Source organism: Sorex fumeus, unplaced genomic scaffold (assembly GCF_029834395.1).
Source record: "Sorex fumeus unplaced genomic scaffold, SorFum_2.1 ptg000061l, whole genome shotgun sequence".
Taxonomy (NCBI): domain Eukaryota; kingdom Metazoa; phylum Chordata; class Mammalia; order Eulipotyphla; family Soricidae; genus Sorex; species Sorex fumeus.
Window position 1 is genome coordinate 56,624,576 of NW_026606118.1, and position 20,895 is coordinate 56,645,470.

At 54.7% G+C, this 20,895-nt stretch overlaps 2 protein-coding genes across 2 annotated transcripts; one reads left to right on the forward strand and one right to left on the reverse strand.

Annotated features, from left to right (window-relative positions):
* Positions 1–1,211: 1,211 nt before the first annotated feature.
* On the forward strand, positions 1,212–4,631 carry SLC35B2 (solute carrier family 35 member B2). The gene is made up of 4 exons (XM_056126182.1): positions 1,212–1,347; positions 1,838–2,031; positions 2,186–2,340; positions 3,158–4,631. The coding sequence occupies exons 1-4, from the start codon at positions 1,337–1,339 to the stop codon at positions 4,094–4,096; spliced, it is 1,299 nt and encodes a 432-aa protein (XP_055982157.1). The 5' UTR covers positions 1,212–1,336; the 3' UTR covers positions 4,097–4,631.
* Positions 4,632–4,748: 117 nt separating this feature from the next.
* HSP90AB1 (heat shock protein 90 alpha family class B member 1) lies at positions 4,749–11,206 on the reverse strand. The gene is made up of 12 exons (XM_056126180.1): positions 11,048–11,206; positions 9,640–9,786; positions 9,203–9,409; positions 8,954–9,113; positions 8,726–8,859; positions 8,333–8,641; positions 7,790–7,955; positions 6,547–6,737; positions 6,299–6,446; positions 5,905–6,173; positions 5,224–5,557; positions 4,749–5,116 (listed from the first exon to the last, which is right to left on the reverse strand). The coding sequence occupies exons 2-12, from the start codon at positions 9,784–9,786 to the stop codon at positions 5,007–5,009; spliced, it is 2,175 nt and encodes a 724-aa protein (XP_055982155.1). The 5' UTR covers positions 11,048–11,206; the 3' UTR covers positions 4,749–5,006.
* Positions 11,207–20,895: the final 9,689 nt, after the last annotated feature.

Genomic DNA, 20,895 nt, shown 5'->3' on the forward strand with positions numbered 1-20,895 from the left:
GCTCAGTGACCTTGTGGCGGCTGCAGGGAGAAGGCTGGGGCCTCGTTGGGGAGGGGAGAGGAACCCACGGTCCTCAGGCCTTTCTGCGGGAATGCAGGGGGCCGAGGAGGAGGGAAAGGGGGACCCAGGTGGGAGGCTTCCCCCTCCCCTCCGTCCCCAGGGGGCCATCTGGAGAGCCTGGAGCAGATGGGCTGGCCTGGGAGGGTGACCCGAGGTGTCGAGGTGTCGGTGGCTTTTAAGTGACTTTTTCTTGCATTCCACGTATGTTAGGTCAGGCTCCATTGCGATGAAGAATATGGGGGAGGGGCTGGAGCGATAGCACAGCAGGTAGAGTGTTTGCCTTGCACACGGCCGAACCAGGTTCGATTCCCAGCATCCCATATGGTCCCCTGAGCACCTCCAGGAGTAACTCCTGAGTGCAGAGCCAGGAGGAACCCGTGTGCATCGCCAGGTGTGACCCCAAAAGCAATATATATATATATATATATATATATATATATAATATATGTATAGGAATAAATCAAGTCTCTGGCCCCTTGGAGCTCACACACAGTCCAGTGAGCCAGGCGATCACTCATACACGTTCCAATAAATTCGTTATTGTGAATTACGGCGGGTGCTGCGGAGGAAAGGGGCGGAAGGGAGGGCCGCGGAGCGGGTGGCCGGCCCAAGAGGCCTCTGCGCGGCCAAGTGGAGCAGGAGGCAGGAGGCAGAGGACGGGACGGGGGAGGCCGTTCGGGGAAGTCTGGGTGAATTAGAGGAACTGAGAGCCGGCCGGGGGACTCGGGCGGGGGCGGGGGCGGGGGCGCTGCGGACCGGGGCCGGGTCACGCCGAGCCCCGAAGGTCACGGGGGCTGTGGGGGCCGGGGGTGGGGAGCGAGCGCGGGCAGCCCCGCCAGGAGAGGAAGGTCACGGGCCGACGGCGGCGACGTGCGGAAGTGCGGGGACTCCGGAGGGCCTCGCTGTGCCCGTCCCGTCCCCGTCCCCGAGCTGGCCCCCCGCCCCCGTCCCGCGCGGGACGAGCCGTGGGAAGCGGGGACGGAGCGGAGGCGCAGGGCGGGGTGCGGGCGGCGGCCCCCGAGCCGCCTCCCCTCCGGGCCGCGCGAGGGCGCTGTGGCGCGGCGGCGGCGGCGGCGGCGGCGGCGGCGGCGGCCCAGGGCGCTGCGTGGCCCGGCCGGGGGCGGGGGGGCGGCCCGGGAGGGAGGCGGGAAGAGCCGGCACTTCCGCTGGCCGCGCTCACACGGCTGCTGGCGGCGGCGGCGGCGGGAGCGGAGGGCGCGCGCGGCCCGGGGACCCGCATTCCCCGGCCCCCCCTCCGCCCCACGGCCCGGGAGCCATGGATGCCAGGTGCGGGGGGGGGCCCGGGGGGCGCCGCGGGCTCACGTGACCGAGCCCCCGGGCCACGTGACCGCCTTTGCCGGGTCCGGGCCGGGGGGGCCCGGGCGGGGGTCGCTGCTGGGGGGGGCGGCCGCGGGCCCGCCCGGTCCCCGGCGCCGGCGGGGCGTCGGGGGCTGCAGCACGTTCCTTGGGGGCGTCCGGAGGAATCGGGGTCCCCGGAGGGCGGGGGGAGCCGGGGCGGCCGCCGTGGGCCCGGGCTGCGGGCCGATCGCGGGGAACAGAGGGAACCTGTGTGGCCCGAGGGGCGGCCCGCCCCCGGGAGGAGGGCCGGAGGGAGCCCGGCCCGGCCGCGCCGGCCCCCCCAGGAGAGAGAGAGGCTCTTTGTCCGGGCCGGCTGCAGCTGAGGGGGGCGGGGAGAGGCTCTCCGGCGTGGTCTCCTCCCGAGGGCCGGAGGGATGAGCCCCGGGGCCTCTGATTCCCCGCCCGCTTGTCCCCGCAGGTGGTGGGCAGTGGTGGTGCTCACGGCGCTCCCCTCCCCGGGGGCCGGTGGGGAGACCCCCGAAGCCCCTCCGGCGTCCTGGACCCAGCTGTGGTTATTCCGCTTTCTGGTGAACGCGGCGGGCTACGCCAGCTTCATGGTGCCCGGGTACCTGCTGGTGCGGTACTTGAGGCGCAAGAACTACCTGGAGACAGGTGTGTGGGGTACGGGTGGAGGGTCCCGGCTCCGGGCTAGGAGGGCCGCGGGATGCGGTCAGGAGCCGGGGGAGGAGGGAGGAGGGGGAGGGAGGGCCGCAGCTGGGGGGCCCCCGGAGGGCGTGGTGGGGCCTGATCTCCTGTGCCTTTTCAGGCAGGGGTCTCTGCTACCCCCTGGTGAAAGCTTGCGTGTTTGGCAACGAGGCCAAGCCTTCCGACGAGGTGCCTCTGACTCCCCGGGCAGAGCCCCCAGAGACCACCCCCACTTGGCAGGCCCTGAAGCTGCTCTTCTGTGCTGGGGGTCTCCAGGTAGGTGGGCAGGCTCTGCTTTTCTTTCTGGGTGGTTCCTGGTGGGTGGGCAGGGTTCCTGGAACCCAAGTTTTCGCCTTCCCAAAGTTGGCTGGTTGCTGTCTTTCCTGGGCCACACTCGGCCACCATCTTCTTCAAGGGCTGGAGGCTCTATCTCTTGTCCTTCCGTTACCCCCTTTTCCATGTTATCTGCGATGCCGTTACTACACTTCCTCCTGCAGTGGCTCATCTGCTGTAAATCTGATGCAAGTCTGAGATCGCTGTTTCAACTTTCCCCCCGCAAAGGCCTGCCTGAGGGTTGCTAAGCCGACCTCATAGCATTTTGGAATGGGCACTGTTCGTTTCACCCCAAAGACCCTGTCTAACAGCTTTCCAATCTTCTCTGAGAATTCTTGCTGGCCCAGATTGGTTGAGTTGTATTCATAGAATGTTCTGGAGTTATGTTCATTCTCTGGACACAACTCTAATATACCCTAATATAATATACCCGAGTGGGGAAAGACAAGGTCTGTACTTTTGTCATTTTAATGTGCCTTGCATATTCGATTCCCTACGAGGTGAAATCAGGCTTAGGAAGTGGAAACTTCTAGTCACTAGAGAAACCAGAATATGCTGCTCTTTAGATCAGCGGTTTCCACTGGGGGTTAGTTACTCCCACTTAATACATGGATTATGTCGTTGTATCAGACAGCGGCAGCCCATGGACCAGGGGTCAGAACCACTGCTTGAAGTAATTTCCGCTTCCTGGGGTAGACTAGTGAGATCCAATCTTGTTCACTTTTTCTCTGTTGCTTATTTATTGTCTGTTCCCCCCCAGGCGTCTTACCTGACTTGGGGTGTCCTGCAGGAGAGAGTGATGACTCGAAGCTATGGCGCCACACCCACATCCCCAGGGGAGCACTTCACAGACTCACAGTTCCTGGTGTTGATGAACCGAGTGCTGGCACTGATTGTGGCTGGCCTCTGCTGCATGGTGTTCAAGCAGCCCCGGCATGGAGCACCCATGTACCGGTATTCCTTTGCCAGCCTGTCTAACGTACTTAGCAGCTGGTGCCAGTATGAAGCGCTCAAGTTTGTCAGTTTCCCCACCCAAGTGCTGGCCAAAGCCTCCAAGGTGATCCCTGTGATGCTGATGGGAAAGTTGGTGTCCCGGCGCAGTTACGAACACTGGGAGTACCTGACAGCTGCCCTCCTCTCCATCGGGGTCAGCATGTTTCTGCTGTCCAGTGGACCAGAGCCCCGCAGCTCTCCGGCCACCACACTCTCAGGCCTCATCCTGTTGGCGGGCTACATTGTCTTCGACAGCTTCACCTCCAATTGGCAGGACGCTCTGTTTGCCTATAAGATGTCGCCAGTTCAGATGATGTTTGGGGTCAACCTCTTCTCCTGCCTCTTCACAATGGGGTCCCTGCTGGAGCAGGGGGCTCTTCTGGAGGGGACTCGCTTCATGGGGAGACATAGTGAGTTTGCTGCACACGCGCTCTTGCTGTCAGTCTGCTCTGCATGTGGCCAGCTCTTCATCTTCTACACCATTGGGCAGTTCGGGGCTGCCGTCTTCACCATCATCATGACCCTCCGCCAGGCCTTTGCCATCCTTCTCTCCTGCCTCCTTTACGGCCACACCGTCACTGTGGTGGGCGGGCTGGGGGTGGCTGTGGCCTTCATTGCCCTCCTACTCCGGGGCTATGCCAAGGGCCGTCTAAAGCAAAGGGGAAAGAAGGTGGCACCTGTAGAGCCCCCAGTCCAGAAAGTCTGAGGGGCGAGTTTCCTCTATGGTAGCCGCTCAGAGGCTGGCTGGCTCAAAGGCAAAATGCAGGTTTCCAGTACATGCCAGCTTAGCAGCTGGACACGGGCAGCCCTGGAGGCAGCCCCCAACCCCCCTTTGCCTTAAGTCACCACCCTTCTTCTCAAGTGTGATGGAGTCCAAGGTGGACAGAGGGAGGGAGGTCCCAGAAGCCAGGCACCTTCCAAACCCTTCCACCTGCCCTTGTTGACTCTGCCACTTCACCTGTGCTCAGCCCCGACCTGGAATACGTTTGGGTTCCTCCCAGTGACATTCTTACTCTGGCGAGAAAAGCACAAGTGTTGTAGGCTCAAAATGCTGCTTTCCAGGAAAAAGATGGTGCTGTGCTGGGGTTAAAGGGGTATCAGCCCAGTAATGCCACCACCCCCTATAATGCTCCTGGGTCACTAAGCTCAGCTCCATGAGCCAGTTGCAGGTTTTGGTACTTTGGATATGTAACTTTTGGCTCTATTATAATTTTATTTTATTAAACTGCTGCAATGTCTTGGTCTTGTGTCATGTTTCAGTAGCCAGTTTCATGGTGTGACCAGTTGAATTGGTTACATGGTGACAGCATTTTAATATAGGTAAGCAGCGTATTTGTACTTGTCTCAGAGAGCAGAACTGTAGAAAACACATCATCTTTATTTTGCATACTTTAATTTCAGAACAAAATAAACAAACACAATACACAACATCCAAACCTGTAGTCAAATTTGAAGGGGGGCGGCTTGAGACCCTACCCCTAACCTGCCTTAAGATAGAAAAGACAGGAATGGGAGAAAAAAAAAGACCACTAGAGCCAGGTGGATAAGACCACTCAGGACTGCAAGGGGAAGGGATTAGGACACTATACAGAGAACAGATCTGCAGGTAGAAACTTCTAGTCTACTTCTTCCATGCGAGATGCATCCTCATCACCCTCAAGAGGGGGGATCTCATCAGGAACAGCAGCACTGGGCTCCTCAGCTGTCACTTCATCTTCGTCAATACCTACAAAGTAGAGAAGAAGTGACCTGAGATTTGCTGCAAGCACTGATTCAAACCTGTCCCCTAGGAGTGGGGGGCTCCTGGCGCGTCGGGCACCAAAGGGAACTTACCCAGGCCTAGCTTGATCATGCGGTAGATACGGTTGGAGTGGGTCTGGGGGTCCTCAAGTGAAAAGCCAGAGGACAGCAGGGCAGTTTCGAACAACAGGACCACGAGGTCCTTGACAGCCTTGTCATTCTTGTCTGCCTCTGCCTTCTGTCGCAGTGTCTCCACAATGGGGTGGTCAGGGTTGATCTCCAGGTGCTTCTTGGCCATCATGTAGCCCATCGTAGAGTTGTCCCGAAGGGCCTGAGCTTTCATGATCCGCTCCATGTTGGCGGTCCAGCCATAGGTGCTAGTCACAATGCAGCAGGGTGAAGATACAAGCCTATTGGATATTGTGACCTGTGAAGAATCACAAAAAGCCCGAATTGACATTATATCGGGTTCCTACCTTAAGAGCATCCTCAGTTGAAGGTGTTTTAAGTGGCTCAAATTCTGAAGGGACGCCAAATTCAAATGGATCAACTTAAAGCTGTTGGTACAGGCTAAGAGATCAAATACCAAGTCCTCTTGTTTTGGGGGCCACACCTAGTGGTGCGGTGCTAAGGATCAAACTCAAATCAGCCAAGTGCAAGGTAAGTGCCTTACCTATGTACTTAACTATCTATCTGGCCCCTGAACCAACTGTCTAAAATCTTTGTCTCGGTCTTTAAAGGGCCACGATGGCGAGAACATCCTTTAGTGCTTACCTTCTCAACCTTCTTATCCAAGATTTCCTTCATTAGCTTGCACAGGTTCTCAAACTTGGCCTTGCTCTCCTCCATTTTCTTTTTCTCCTCTTCATCCTCAGGCAGCTCCAGGCCTTCCTTTGTAACTGAGACCAGGGTCTTCCCATCGAATTCCTTAAGCTGCTGCACGCAGTATTCATCAATGGGCTCGGTCATGTACACTACCTCAAAGCCCCGCTTTCGCACTCGCTCCACAAAGGCCGAGTTGGCAACCTGTTCTTTGCTCTCACCTGTTAAGGTTTATTGAACAACAGCTCAAAACAACGCATACGTCTGTTGTCAAGTATCTTCCCCTCAAATAAATATTCCTCCTCCCTACCCAAGGTTTTAATCAGACCTAATGGCTCCAACATACCAGTGATGTAATAAATGGATTTCTGAGTCTCCTTCATGCGAGAGACATATTCTGAGAGAGAGGTCATCTCATCCCCAGACTGAGAAGTGTGGTAGCGCAGCAGCTCAGAAAGGCGTCGCCGATTAGTGGAGTCCTCATGGATCCCAAGCTTTAAAGACAAAAAATTTTTACTTGGAATTAATCTTTTACCTACGTAACTACTTTGTGAGTGGACGATCTACCTAGATTACCAATAAACGTGATCTTACCTTTAGGTTTTTAGAGAATGCTTCGTAGAATTTCTTGTAGTTCTCCTTATCTTCTGCCAGTTCAGAGAAGAGCTCGAGACACTTCTTAACGATGTTTTTGCGAATGACCTTCAAGATTTTACTCTGCTGGAGCATTTCTCGAGAAATATTCAGGGGCAGATCCTCAGAGTCAACCACACCACGGATGAAGTCTGCGATAAGCCAGGGATGAAGAATGGTAAGCAGCAGACGTGAACACAGGGTGGAGCTCCCACTACCCATGCAGATGAGGCATTAGCTGAATGATTAACCCTCCCTGAAGAGACGGTGACACTGTCAAGTTCATGTCACACAGGTACGAATCTCATGGAAAAAACCTTCGAATTACTTAGTATTGTTTTGGCCAATGATCTAACTCAGTGCTACGTAAAGCACTTAGCCTTGTATTTGAAAGACCTCATGTTTGATTCCAAGAACTATAAAGGAACAAGATGACAGGGTCAGAGAGAGAGCACTGTGGGTAGAGAAACAGGACCCTATCCACTATAGGTAGGGTAGGATGATGCTCATCTTGCACTCAGCAGACAAAAATCCCTGAAACCACATTTGGCCCACGCCCTGCCAGGGTATCCTGGAGTGTAAGAGCCTTGACCATTGCCGTTAAGTGCCCCCCACCACACTTTTTTAAAGGAGATGGCAGGAGACAGCTGGCTGTGCCAGGTCTAGGCTGAATCCCTACCAGAAAAACTAGAACGACATAACCAGAAGTAGCACCTCAGCTTGAAAAAAGTGAGGGAGAGTTCTCGGGATGCATCAGTAAAAAATAGTTTTTCACTGTTAATTGTTAATTTATAGAGGATGCTTATAACAAGCTTATAACATCCAATTCCCAAATGATGTAGATCAAAGTAAAAACACTTGAATGTCATAGTTCAATCCATGACACCAGAATAGTATGGCTAGATAGGGAACTGCTTAATAATAGAACATATATTGCATACATTCAGGCCCTCACCAGCACCACTGAGGAAAACTGGTTACATTTCTGTTAAGAAAGAGGTTTTAACTGTGTGCAGGGCTAGACATAAGAGTACTGAACCAAACAGGCAGGTTTATCTTGCACACAGCAGCCCCACATTAGAGCTCCATATGGTTTCCCAAGCCCAGCAGGATTCCTGAGCTCAGGAGTAACTCCTGGGCACTGCCAGATGTGACCCCCCCCAAAAAAAGCTTTAACCATGTACAACAAAGAGGATATACTCACTCAGATATTCTGGTATCAGCTCATCACAGCTGTCCATGATGAACACACGGCGGACATACAGTTTGATGTTGTTCTTCTTCTTCTTGTTCTCGAAGAGGTCAAATGGAGCGCGGCGTGGGATGAAGAGCAATGCCCTGAATTCCAACTGACCTTCTACAGAGAAGTGCTATAAAGAAATGCAAGGTTAAGAGTATTAATGCAAGTAGTGGTTGGGGACAGGTTTACAGAGCAAGGTGTTTGCCTTCCATGCACTGACCTAAGTGTTAGGGGATCTCCCTTAAGACATAATAGTGATTGAGCAGTGTTAAGTTAAATAAGCACTGTAACCTCTTGTATTGCCTCCTCATTTAATACCATCATTGAATCTCTGTAGTCAAGTTGACGTCGAACAGTTAATTTAATATGAATCTTGGATGTAAAATTGTGTGCAGTGACAAGTGTCCCAACAGAACACTGGATATGTAAAACTGCCGTGGAGATCTCTGGGAAGACTTAGCAAAACCCTCTATGCTTGCTCCTACCAACCAAAGCCTCCTTTCTCACCTTGACTGCCAAGTGGTCTTCCCAGTCATTGGTCAGACTCTTATAAAACTCTCCATATTCCTCCTGGGTGATGTCATCCGGATTCCTGGTCCAAATGGGCTTCGTCTTATTGAGCTCCTCCTGATCAATGTATTTCTCCTTGATCTTCTTGGTTTTCTTTTTCTTATCCTTACCACTATCATCCTCCTCATCTGAGCCAACATCTTCAATCTTGGGCTTCTCCTCATCATCTTTATCTTCCTCTTCTTTCTCTCCTTTCTCCTCTTCTGCCTCATCATCACTGATTTCTTTCTCTCTCTCTTTCTCCAACTGCCAGTATTAAAGACAAGGGTTTGAGGTTCGAGAAGGGATCACAAGCTGCAGTTCCCACATGAGGTATCAGTCAATACTCACATAGAGGGTGATTGGATAACCAATAAACTGTGAGTGCTTCTTCACCACTTCTTTGACTCTCCTTTCCTCTAAGTACTCTGTCTGATCTTCTTTAAGATGGAGGATCACTTTGGTGCCCCGGCCAATAGGTTCACCTGAAAGTCACCATTAGTGCAAAGTGAAACTGAAGGTCAACTCAGTCAAGATTTATCCCCTCCAGAAGTTAAACCCAGGCATCTTAAAACCTACCATGGTCTGCACGGACAGTGAAGGAACCCCCAGCAGAGGACTCCCAGGCATACTGCTCATCATCGTTGTGCTTTGTAATGACAACCACTTTCTCTGCTACTAGGTAAGCAGAATAAAAGCCAACACCAAACTGCCCAATCATGGAGATGTCTGCACCAGCCTGCAAAAAAGTTTTCAAGTCAAACAGCGGTTTGAAATAAGACAGAATACTAACAAAAAGCAAACGCTGTGCACCTAAATACCACATACCTGAAGAGCTTCCATAAAGGCTTTCGTGCCAGACTTGGCAATGGTTCCCAAATTGTTTATAAGATCAGCTTTGGTCATGCCAATGCCTGTGTCCACCAGAGTCAGGGTGCGTTCCTGAGGATTTGGGATGATGTCAATTTTCAACTCTTTCCCGCTGTCCAGCTTGGAAGGGTCTGTCAGGCTCTCATAGCGAATCTTGTCCAAGGCCTGCAAATACAATCCGCAATTTATGAGTCTGTTTAATAGTTTCCTAATGTGGAGTTTTGCGTGTTTTTTGGGAACCAGCTACCAACACTATCCAATATACCCACACTGATCAAAGCAAACCTTTTAATGACGGTCTTGACCATCATCACGAATTGCAAAATACCAAGTTACCCCGTCTTTTTTTCTTCCCTTTAGCGTGGAAGGCAAAAATACAATTGCAGACCACTCACATCAGAAGCGTTACTGATCAACTCCCGGAGAAAGATTTCCTTGTTGGAATAAAAGGTATTGATGATGAGAGACATCAACTGGGCAATTTCTGCCTGGAAGGCAAAAGTCTCCACCTCCTCCTCTCCATGGTGCACTTCCTCAGGCATCTAAAACAAGAATCGATGATCAGAGGATTACAGGACTCGTCAAACTGACTCCAAAATTCCCCACAATCTGTTGAGACCAGGGACGATTTCAGGGCACCGTTCCGAGTCGGGCGTCAGCCCGCAGCCCCAACCCAACACGAGGGGGGCATCACCCCCACGAGCGAGCTGGGACGCGGTTCGTGGGCAACTGGCGACAAAAGCCGAGGCCATCGGTTCGCCCAAGACCCTCGGACGATCGAACGAGTCACCCACGTTTCCACCACCCTCGGGGGCGAGCAGAGCCGACCGGTCGCCTGCCGTTCAACGGCGGCCCCGCAGGGAGAGATCGCGAGGCGGGCGCCCCACGCGGGGGAGGGGACGAGGACCTTTGCCCCCGAAGCCGAGCGGGGTGGTCCCCCCCGCCGCACGGGGCCCCGGCCGGAAGCGAGAGTGCTGGTCCGGCCACGACCCCTCCACGGGCAGGGCTCCCCCTCCAGCGGGAGCGCCAGCTGACCCAGCAGATCAAAATGGTGGCCATGGTCGCCCCTCGTCACCGCCGGACACGCGCCGGCCCGGGGCCACGCGAGGAGGGGGCGCCGCCGCGCAGCCTCCTCCCTCCGTCCGCCCGTCCCAGCATCCGGGCACCAGGGCGGGGCGCTGGGCTCCCGAAGCTTCCAGAACAATCTCGGCTCCCGGGGAGGGGCGGGGGAGGAGGGAGGCCCCGAAGCTTCCAGAACCTGCCCCTCCCCCGCGCCGCCGGGCCGTCCCTCCGCCTCCACCGGGGCTTCTGGAAAGCTCTAGAAATCGGGGGGGGGGGCGCACGGCGGGCCGAGGAGGCCCGACGCGGTCTCCCCCCACCCCAGGCGCCCTCCCCGCCCCCACCCCGGCAGCTTGACCAACGGGTCCGGCGCGGGGCCCGTTGGGCCGAGCGAGCCCGGCCAGCGCTGAGTCACGCCGGCCAGCGCGCCAACGACCACCCACCCTCGCGCGGCGGCCGGGGACGTGCCCGGCCCGGAAGTGGAGGGACAAACATGGCAGCGTCCCGGGCCGGCGCGGCCACCACGTGCCGCTGCCCGCTGCCCCCGCCCCGCCCGGCGGCCGCCCACCGCCCGCCGGCGAGGAAAGCCCCGAGACGCCCCCCTCGGCCCGCTCTCCTGAGGAGACGGACGCGAAGCCCGCGGGGCCACCAGCGCCACAGGCGCCCGCGCGGCGCAGACCCCCGGGCCGAGTCGGGCCGGGGCACCGGCGGGCGCCGCGAGCTCGGGGAGGGCCGCGGCCTTACCTTGAAGGAGAAGAGCCGTGAACGCTAAGGAGCAGGGCGGGCTCGGGCCGGGTCCAGCTCACGCGCCGCGACGAGGCTGCACGGGGGCGACTCAAGAGAGCGGCTCCGGGGCCCCGGTCGCCCTATATAAGGCGCAGCACAGCCCAACCGCCCGCCCCGGATCCCTCCGCCTTAAAGGAGGCGTCCGCACGCCCCGCACCTGCGCCTCCCGGCCACGCTGACGTCATGGTCCAAAATGGGAGGGGTGGGGGGTGGTGAAGCCAGCGAGCGGCGGTCGCCTGCAGTTGGCACGGCCCCGTCCCTCCCTGCCTGGCTTGGGACCCCCCGGCTGGGAGCCAGGACTTGGGGATGGTGTCAGGTCATGCACGCTTTCTCTAGCTTCCCCCCCCCCAGACCCGAAACGAGGGGCGCAGCGGGACGGCCGGGCACACCCCGCCCGCTGCCCGCTCGCCCTTGCCCGGGGAAGTGCGCAGACCGGGAGCGGGGAGGATATCGGCGGGGACAGGGACCGGGACAGGGCCCCGTGCGGGCCGCGGGGTGTGGCCCCGGCGGGGGGGAGGGGCGCCGCCGGGGCCGGCCGAGGGACTCTTTCGGGCGCGCGCGGCGGAGGGAGCGGCGGCGGCGGCAGCGGTACTGCGATCCTTCCAGCAGTTTCTAGGCTGGTCTAGGCGCTCGCGCCCCCGCCCCCGCCCCTTCCCGGAGCCCCGCCCCGCCCGCTGCAGCCCGGGCCTGCTCTGCAGCGGCCCCGCCCCGCGCCGAGGTCTGCGGCCTCGGGGGGCTTCTCGGGCTGCTGCTGGACCCCGGCCGCGGGCGGGCTGGCCGGCCCTCCCGCCCCACCCGGTGCTGCCCCTAGGCGTGGGGGGGGGATGGAGAGAAACGGGGTCCCCCCAGGGACCGTGCCCGCCGCCCACGAGCTGCCTCTCGGTCTGCCTGGTGTTTCGCCCCCCCCCCCTCAGTTCTGCAGAGGCCTAGACCTGGGGAGGGAAGGGTTCCCGGGGACCCCCACCCCCTCCAGCAGGGTGACGGGGCCTTTGGAGGCTGCGGGGGATGCTGGCCCCAAAAGGGGCACCTGAAACCCGGTAGTTCAGCTTCAAAAGCTCACAGTCCCCCTCCCCCCCAGGCTCTGTCGCGCATGCCCGGTGCCGCTGGGACCCACTGTTGATGCCCCCCTATGCCCCCTAGCTGGGGAGCCGGCCTTGCCTCATCCCCAGCCCCCAGCCACCCAGCCACCCACCCACTCTGCACCCCTGGTTGCTGGGGAGGGGCTCCCACAGCCCTCCTTGCCAGCGCTGCTTCCTGGACATTTTCTTTGTTCTTGTGTTGCATGAAAAGGCCCCTGGCTTTTCTGCTGCATGCCCCAGGTTCCACCTCACCGTCCCTGCCACCGTCTCGCCTCTCCCTCCTTCTCGCCTTTGCTGAGGTCCAGAGAAACCTGAGTGTGCGGAGGAGGGTGTGCTGCAGCCCCAGAAGGCCCCAGAGTGCTCCTTTCCAGTGGAAATCCCAATCCCAGGCCGCAGCCTCAGCACACCTCTCCCCCTGGACAGAAGTCCCGAAAGGCTGCTCCTGCCATCCTGTGAAGGGGTGAAAGAGAGCTGGCCGCCCCCCACGCACCCACCCCGGGCACCTTCGTGAACTGGGAACAGAAGGCTGCCGCTCCACTCCTTTGTCCCCCGGCTCTAGTCTTCCTCCCCAGACCCCTGTGCAAAACAGGAAGCGTTCTTGGTAAATCAGGTGTCAAGACCTGGGAGTCTTCAGGCCTCTCCTGATGAGGAAGGCTCAGATCCTGCACCCGCTCGCATGGAAACTGCTCGCTTTTCTAGAAGAGCCCTTCTAGAATCACTCTCCCACACTGCTGACACTGAGTCCCCACTCTGAGCGTCGCTTGGGGAGGCAGAGATGCATAAACAAGGACAGGGTGTCCTCAGCCCCGGTGGGGGCTGCAGCAGGCCAAGTGTGAATCATAGCAGTGTGGGAGAAGCACCAGAGACTTAGAGGCTCGGCCCAGCAAACCAGGCAGGCTCAGGGCTCCGGCGGGCTCCAGTTAGTGAAGCTGCGCAGGTCTGTTCCCTGAAAAACTTGGAAAGACACAGACTCAACAGAGGGACCGTAGCCCAGGAATCTCCAAGAAAGGCAGGAGAAGTTATAAGGGGGTCTAGTCCTCCTCGGCCACAAATGCAGGACTGGAGCAATAGTACTCGGGGATCACTCCTGGGGGTGCTCGGGGGGACCCTATGGGATCCCAGCAATTGAACCCAGGTTGGTTACGTGCAAAGGAAAAGCCCTACCTGCTGTACTCTCTCTCTAAAGTTAAAATAGTTTAACAAAGGGCATTATAGCTGGTCTGATCATTAAAGAAAGTCACAGCACGCTTCAGCGTGTTGATCATCCTTGCGCTGGAGCCATGCTAAGGTAAGGCATCGAGTGAGGCATCTTGAGGTTCGAGACCCAGCATCCCATATGGTCCCCTTGAGCACTGCCAGGAGTACTTCCTCAGTACAGAACCAGGAATAAGCCTGTGGCCCCCAAGCCAAACAACAAGCACAAAAAGAAGGCCACAAATCACAAATGCAGTGCTCAGGAGTTCTGGCCTTAAAGGCAGGAGTGACGGTACTGCCAGTAGGGCGCTCGCCTTACCCAGACCCACCCGGGTTCCATCCCCAGCACTCAGCGTGGTCCCCTGAAGCCAGAAGCTCTGGGCACAGCTGCAGGCGACCCAAACCTCATCTGGCTTTAGCTGAGATTGAGGGACGTGACTGAGACTCAAGCGTGTGATGACCCTGTGCTCACTGCAGCAGCGCATACACAAAATCAGAACAGACAGAGATTAGCATGGCTCCAGCGCAGGGATGATTGACACGCTGTAGCATGCCATGTTTTTCTTTAATGATCAGATCAGCTGTAATGCCCTTTGTTAAATTATTTTAAACTTTGGAGAGGGGCTGGAGTGATAGCACACCGGGTAGGGCGTTTGCCTTGCACGCAGCCGACCTGGGTTCAATTCCCAGCATCCCATATGGTCCCCTGAGCACTGCCAGGAGTAACTCCTGAGTGCAGAGCCAGGAGGAACCCCTGTGCATTGCTGGGTGTGACCCAAAAAGCAAAATAAATAAATAAACTTTGGAGAGATAGTACAGCAGGTATTGCTTTTCCTTTGCATGTAACCAACCTGGATTCAATTTCTGGCATCCCAATAGGGTCCCCCCGACCCCGAGCCCCCCCAGGAGTGATCCCTGAGTGCAGAGACAGGAGCACTGCCAGGTGTGGCCCTAAAACCAAAAAAAAAAAGTTTTAAACTTTTCCCTCTTTTTCACCAATACGGTTGTAAGTAAACACCATCATACAATAAAATCTGAAAAGGAAAAAAAAATTATGCGACACTATGAGCTATCTCCTGAAGCCTTGTCCACTACGGCACCGCAGTCCTGCTCGTTTCCAAGATACTTTTCATTTCCGACCAGACCTTGGAGAGTCAGTCCAATATTCTGCTACTGGCAAGCAACCAAATGAAGCAACACGCCCGACAAGTCACAGCCTGCAACGTGTTGCTTGTTTTCATAGTTTTTTTTTTTCTTTTTGGGTCACACCCAGCGAGGCTCAGGGGTCACTCCTGGCTCTGCACTCAGGAATTACACCTGGCGATGCTGGAGGGACCATCTGAGATGCTGGGAATCGAACCTAGGTCGGCCCCGTGCAAAGCAAACGCCCTACCCACTCTGCTGTCGCTCCAGCCCCTGTTTTCATAGGTTTTGAGGGTAAGAATTTTTACATTTTTTTAATGGTTGAAAACAAATTTTAAAAAGAGTGCTATTTTAGCGTTTGAAAAGTGGATGGAATTAGAACTGTGATCGGGGGCTGGAGATGGGGCTCAGTGCAGAGCAAATGTGATGGCCTGGATTTGCGCTCTGACACCAACAAGATTACAGAAAGAATTTATGACCCTCCAGGGTTACTAAAATAAAGCCACACTCACGTGTTCCATGTTTTGGGCTGTCTTCACGCTGGTGATGAAGAGTCAGGAGGGAAATAGGGTGAGGTTAGCAAGAGAACGACCCCAGAGGAAAAAAAAAAATTTGAGACTGGGTTTAGGATGTGCAAATGATAATTCAACCCTCCAGCTCTTCCCTCAATCCCCTTCATTGGCAGTTTGCAATCCCCTTCATTGGCAGTTTTCATTGGCAGTTTTTTTTCTTTCTTCTTGGGTCACACCCGGCGATGCTCAGGGGTTACTCCTGGCTCATGCACTCAGGAATTGCTCCTGGCGGTGCTCTGGGGACCATATGGGGTGCGGGGAATCGAACCTGTGCCGGTCATGTTGGCTGCGCGCAAGGCAAACGCCCTACCCGCTATGCTATCACTCCAGCCCTAAAAGGAGGTTTTTCACCTTTCCCCTGCAACCTGCTCTACGACCCCCATGCCCCAACTTCCCTGCCCTGTCCTCCCCTTCCTCGGAGTTTGTACTGAATTTGGCCATTTTATCTCCAGTCCTCTGCTTCAATCTTGATCACCTCACAACCTGAGAGCATTATAACACTGATAGCTGCGGCAAAGATAATATATCTTGTCAAATCTACATTTCGTTGTTTTGAGGACACACCTTCTCACCGGCCTTACTCCTGGAAGAGTGCTCCAGGATCACTCCTGGAGGTGCTGGGGGAGCCCTAGTTGGACACAGGCTCAGACCAGGGTCAGTTCCGTGCCAGTCAAGCGCCTTAAGCCCTGTACTATCTCTCCTGCTCTAAAATTTACAGGTTTTTTTTTTTGCTTTTTTGGGGTCACACCTAGGGATGCACAGGGGTTACTCCTGGTTCATGCACTCAGGAATTACTCCTGGCCGTGCTTGGGGGACCATATGGGATGCTGGGAATCGAACCCGGGTTGGCCGCATGCAAGGCAAACGCGCTACCCGCTGTGCTATCACTCCAGCCCCTAAAATTGACAGTTTTACAGGTTCTTATCCTCTTCCCTTTCACAGAAGAAGTTTGCAGACTCCTGGAAGCTAAGTGAAGTCCACTAGTGAGAATGGCCTAGGCCAGAAAAGACCAGAAACAATCAGTACTGGCCGGGATACAGAGAAAAAGGAAAAGAGGACTCCTCAGTCATTTGGGGCGGGGAGGCGGGGTGGGGGGAATGTAGAATGGTTCAGCCTCTCTGAAAAAAAGTTTAGAAACTTTCCAGAAATTGGGGTCAGTGGGACTGGAGCAGTAGTCCAACAGACAGGGCATTTGCCTTGGCGTGTGGCCAACCGGGTTTCATTGCCTGGCACCCCGCATGGTCCTCGAGCACCACCAGGAAAAATTCCTGAGCTCAGAGCTGGGAGTAACCCTTGAACATGGCTGGGTGTGGCCCAAAAACAAAACCAAAAGAAATTGTAGTATACTGACTAGAGGTAGTATAATGGCTCAAGTGCTTGCACCTGGCCAACCTGGGATTCTGGGACCAGTCCTCAGCACCCCCTCTGGTCCCCTGAGTGATTCCTGAACACTCCTGGATGTGGCCCAAGCACAACCCTCCCCAAGTTGTGATGTAGAAGCGATATAATACTACTCAGGTGTCAGAAAGGATGAACTCTTGCTTTCACTACAAACTTAGATGGAACTAAAAGGCCTCTTGTTAAGAGAAATGAATCAGAAGGAAAAAAAGACCAGAGATATCACTCCTATGTGGTCTATAAAGAAAGAAGGCTGGGGCCAGAGCCACAGGACAGCAGGTAGGGTGCTCGCCTTGCAAGCTACCAGCAGGACTCCATCCTCAGCACCCCATTCAGTCCCCTGAGCCCACCAGCAGTGATTCCTGAGTTCAAGGCAGGAGGCAGCCCTGTGCACTGCCAGTTGTGGCCCCCAAACCACCAAAGAAACCGAAAACCATGAAGCATAACCAAAAACACGGACCTTAGGGCCCGTAGAGAGAGTATAGTGGGTAGGGCTTTGCACGCTGTGACCAGGGTTCAATCCCCGACACCTCATCTGGTCCTTTAAGCCCTGCCAGGAGTGATCCCTGAGTGCAGAGCCAGGAATAAGTTCTGAGCACTAATAGGTGTGGCTGAAACACAAAAGCTGGGCTTGAGGAATAGCAAAGAACTTAAGGTCCTTTTTTGCGTGCAGTTAAAGAAGGCGTGACCCGAGCTCAACCTCTCGGCAGCAAACACGATGCCCTGAGCAAGCACTGCCAGGGGTCATCGCTGAGCACAGAGCCAGGAATAGCCCCTGAACATCACCGGGTGTGGCCCCCAAACAAGCCGGGGTGGGGTAGGGGGCAGTGGGAAGCCGAAGAAAAGTCTAGATTTGTTGGTTTTATTTTTGGGTTTTTAGGCCACACCCGCTGGTGCGCAGGGCCTATTCCTGGCTCTGTGCTCAGGAGTGACCCTTGGCAGTTCTCTGAGGACCATATGTGCTGTTGGGACTCAAACAAGGACCAGCTGTGTGCAAAGCAAGTGTGGCAGCTCCTGTATCTCTCTGGCTCCTAATTTCTTGAGTCTTTTGTTTTGGGTTTTGGGATCACACGTGGCTAGGCTCAGGGCTTCCTCCTGGCTGTGCTCAGGGATCCTTCTGGTAGTGCTCAGGGGACCATATGGGGTGCAGATCAAACCTAGGTTGGCTGGGTGCAATTACGTTAGCCCCTATACTAGTTTCCCAATTCCTTTTTGCACATTTTAAATCTGAACAAAGTATTAAAATTAGATTTTAATTTTTAAATTATTAAAATTAGATTTTTTAATATAAAAAATTATTAAAATTATTCTCTTGTTAAGAGAAATGAATCAGAAGGACAAAAAGACCAGAGTATTAAAATTAGATTTCTGGGGGCTGGAGTGATAGCACAGTGGGTAGGGCGTTTGCCTTGCACGCGGCCTGACCCAGGTTCGATTCCCAGCATCCCATATGGTCCCCTGAGCACCGCCAGGAGTAATTCCTGAGTGCATGAACCAGGAATAACCCCTGTGCATCGCTGGGTGTGACCCAAAAAGCAAAATAAATAAATAAATAAATAAAATTAGATTTCTGCACATACTGAGAATACTGGTTTTTGTCATTTTCTCACTGTGTTTATGTTTAACTGATTAATAGACTTACTGAAACTAAAATGATGGACGCCAGTGATAGTACAGGGGTAGGGCACTTATCCTGCATGCAATCTACCCAGGTTTTATCCCCAGACTACATATGGTCCCTGACTCTTGCCATGAGTGATCTCGGAGCACCTCAGGATGAAAAAAAAAAAAACAGGAAAAAGACTAAAATGATGTCTCTTTAAATTTTTATAGTTTGTCACATATATAACTTGACTGGGGAGATAGCTCAAAACTCTAATGTGTTTTTATTTAAATCTCGTCATCCTCTTTTCTTTGACCTCATGTGTGTATACATATATAATGTGTATAAGGTCCTTTTCCCCACGCGTTTTAATGGTTCTCCTCTTCCCTTCCCCAAGTTGCTATTCTTTTTTTTTTTTTTGCTTTCTGGATCACACCCGGCGATGCACAGGGGTTACTCCTGGCTCTGCACTCAGGAACCACCCCTGGCGGTGCTCAGGGGATCCTATGGGATGCTGGGAATCGAACCTGGGTCGGCTGCGTGCAAGGCAAACGCCCTACCCGCTGTGCTATCTCTCCAGCCCCCCATGTTGCTATTCTAATGTGTTGCGATGACTGGCTTGCACATCCTTGGTATGGTGCTTGCATGCTAGGTTATGACACTTGCTAGGGGTCCCAAACAGCGGAACTGCCTGCTCTGAACCGGCACATACGGGTGGCAGCAACGATCAGACTCACACTTGCTGGGTGGCTGCTTTTAGCCACGGAGCCATTCCCAGGCTCCTACTTTTGATTTTGTTTTTGGGCCATATCCAGCAGTGCTCAGGGTTTACTCCTGGCTCTGTGCTTAGGGCTCGCTCCTGGCTTGGCTGGGGGACCCTGTGTAATGCTGGAGATCGAACCCTGGTCCACCGCCTGCAAGCCCATCCACTGTACTATCACTCTGCGCCTCCCTCCCCTGCCTTTGACTATCTTTTAAATGTTCTGTCTCCTTTTCCTTGTAAAAGTATTTCAATATTTTATTTCATATCTTTCTTTTGGGTGGGGGGCCACACCTGATGATGCTCGGGGGGTAACTCCAGGTTCTGCACTCCAGGATCATTCCTGGCTGGCTCAGGGGAACATACGTGGTGCCAGGGATCAAACCATCAAACCCCAGTCAGCTGTGTGCAAGGCAAGACCTTACTTGCTGTGCTATTGATCCGGCCCTCTTATTTCATATCTTATTCATGATCAATTTCATCGAACATTTGCCCATCTTATTTGTATTGATCTTCATTTATGTTTCACAGGACTGGATTTTGGGCCACCCCCAGCAGTGCTCGGGGCTTATTCCAGGCTCTGCATTTCAGGATCACTCCTAAATGAGGAACCATATGGGATGTTGGAGATCACAGCCGGGTCTTCTACATGCAAGGCAAGCATGCGCCCCTCTGGCCCCAACCTTCTTTAATTTTTTTTTGTTTTTTGCTTTTTGGTCACACCCGGCGATGCACAGGTGTGACCTCGCTCTGCACTCAGAAATTACTCCTGGCGGTGCTCGGGGGACCACATGGGATGCTGGGAATCGAACCCGGATCGGCCGCATGCAAGGCAAACGCCTTACCGGCTGTGCTATCCCTCCAGCCTCTTCTTTAATTTTTTTAAAATTTGTTTTTGGGGCCGGAGCGATAGCATAGCGGGTAGGACATTTGCCTTGCATGTGGCCGACCCGGGTTCAATCCCCTGCATCCCATATGGTCCCCCAAGCACCACCAGGAGTAATTCCTGAGTGCAAAGCCAGGAGGAACCTCTGAGCATTGCTGGGTGTGACCCAAAAAGCAAAAAAAAATTGTTTTTGTTTTTGGGGGGCTGGAACAATAGTATATTGGCTAAGGTTTTTGCCTGGTACGGCTTGGTGCTGGGTGCCCAGGGCTCACTTCTGGTTTTGCTTGGGGGACCATGCAGTGCTGAGGATTGAGTTCCTTCATGCAAAGCATGCACCCTAGCCCACTGAGCTACCTCTCTGACATCACTTTTAATTTATTTATTGGCAAGGGTTTGGGCCGCACTCAGAGGCACTCAGAGGCTACTTCTGCTTTGTGCTCAGGAGTGAACCTTGGCGGTGATGTATTTGCAAGCAAACCAGGCTTGCAGCTGAAGTGCCAAATGTAAGGCAAGTAAGTGCCTCTCTCGCCTCCTGCACTATCTCGCCGATCTTTAATCCCTCACTTGCATTTTTGGGGAAATGTTTGCTTTGACATGTCTGTTAGGAGGCCGGGAGAGAGTTCAACAGACAGAGTGCATGCTTTGCATGTGCAAGCTCTGGGTTCAATTCCCACCAAGGCGTGAGCTCCTGAGTGTATTAATCTCCGGGTGGCTAGGGGAAGCCCCCGTGGCTCTCCCGCTGGCCGCCGCATTTGGTGGACCCGGGCCGCTCCCCCACCCCGGGCAGCCCAGGCCATGGGGCGGATGAAGGAGGAAACGAGGGTCAAGCTGGTTGATGATGATCAGTTGCCATTTATTCTGGTTTCCCCACGGGCCTGTTCCAGTCTTGCTAAGCTCCCCATTCTAGTCTCACGCTGCCTCTCATTCCCGTCTCCTCCTGTCTCTCCCGCTCATCTCTCCACGCTCCCTCTCTAGCTGCATCTCTGGGCTCTCTCCGCATGCCTGATCCTGCATTCTTTCCCTCCATTCTTCTCCCTCAGTCCCCCTTGCTAGTCTCTCCGCTCTCCATCTCGCTGTCCTGGTCTCTCTCATCTCTTCTCAACTCTCTGTATTGGGAGTGGTCACCACACCCCTTCCCGCAGCAAAATCAGCATAAGAAAGCCCTTCCTTT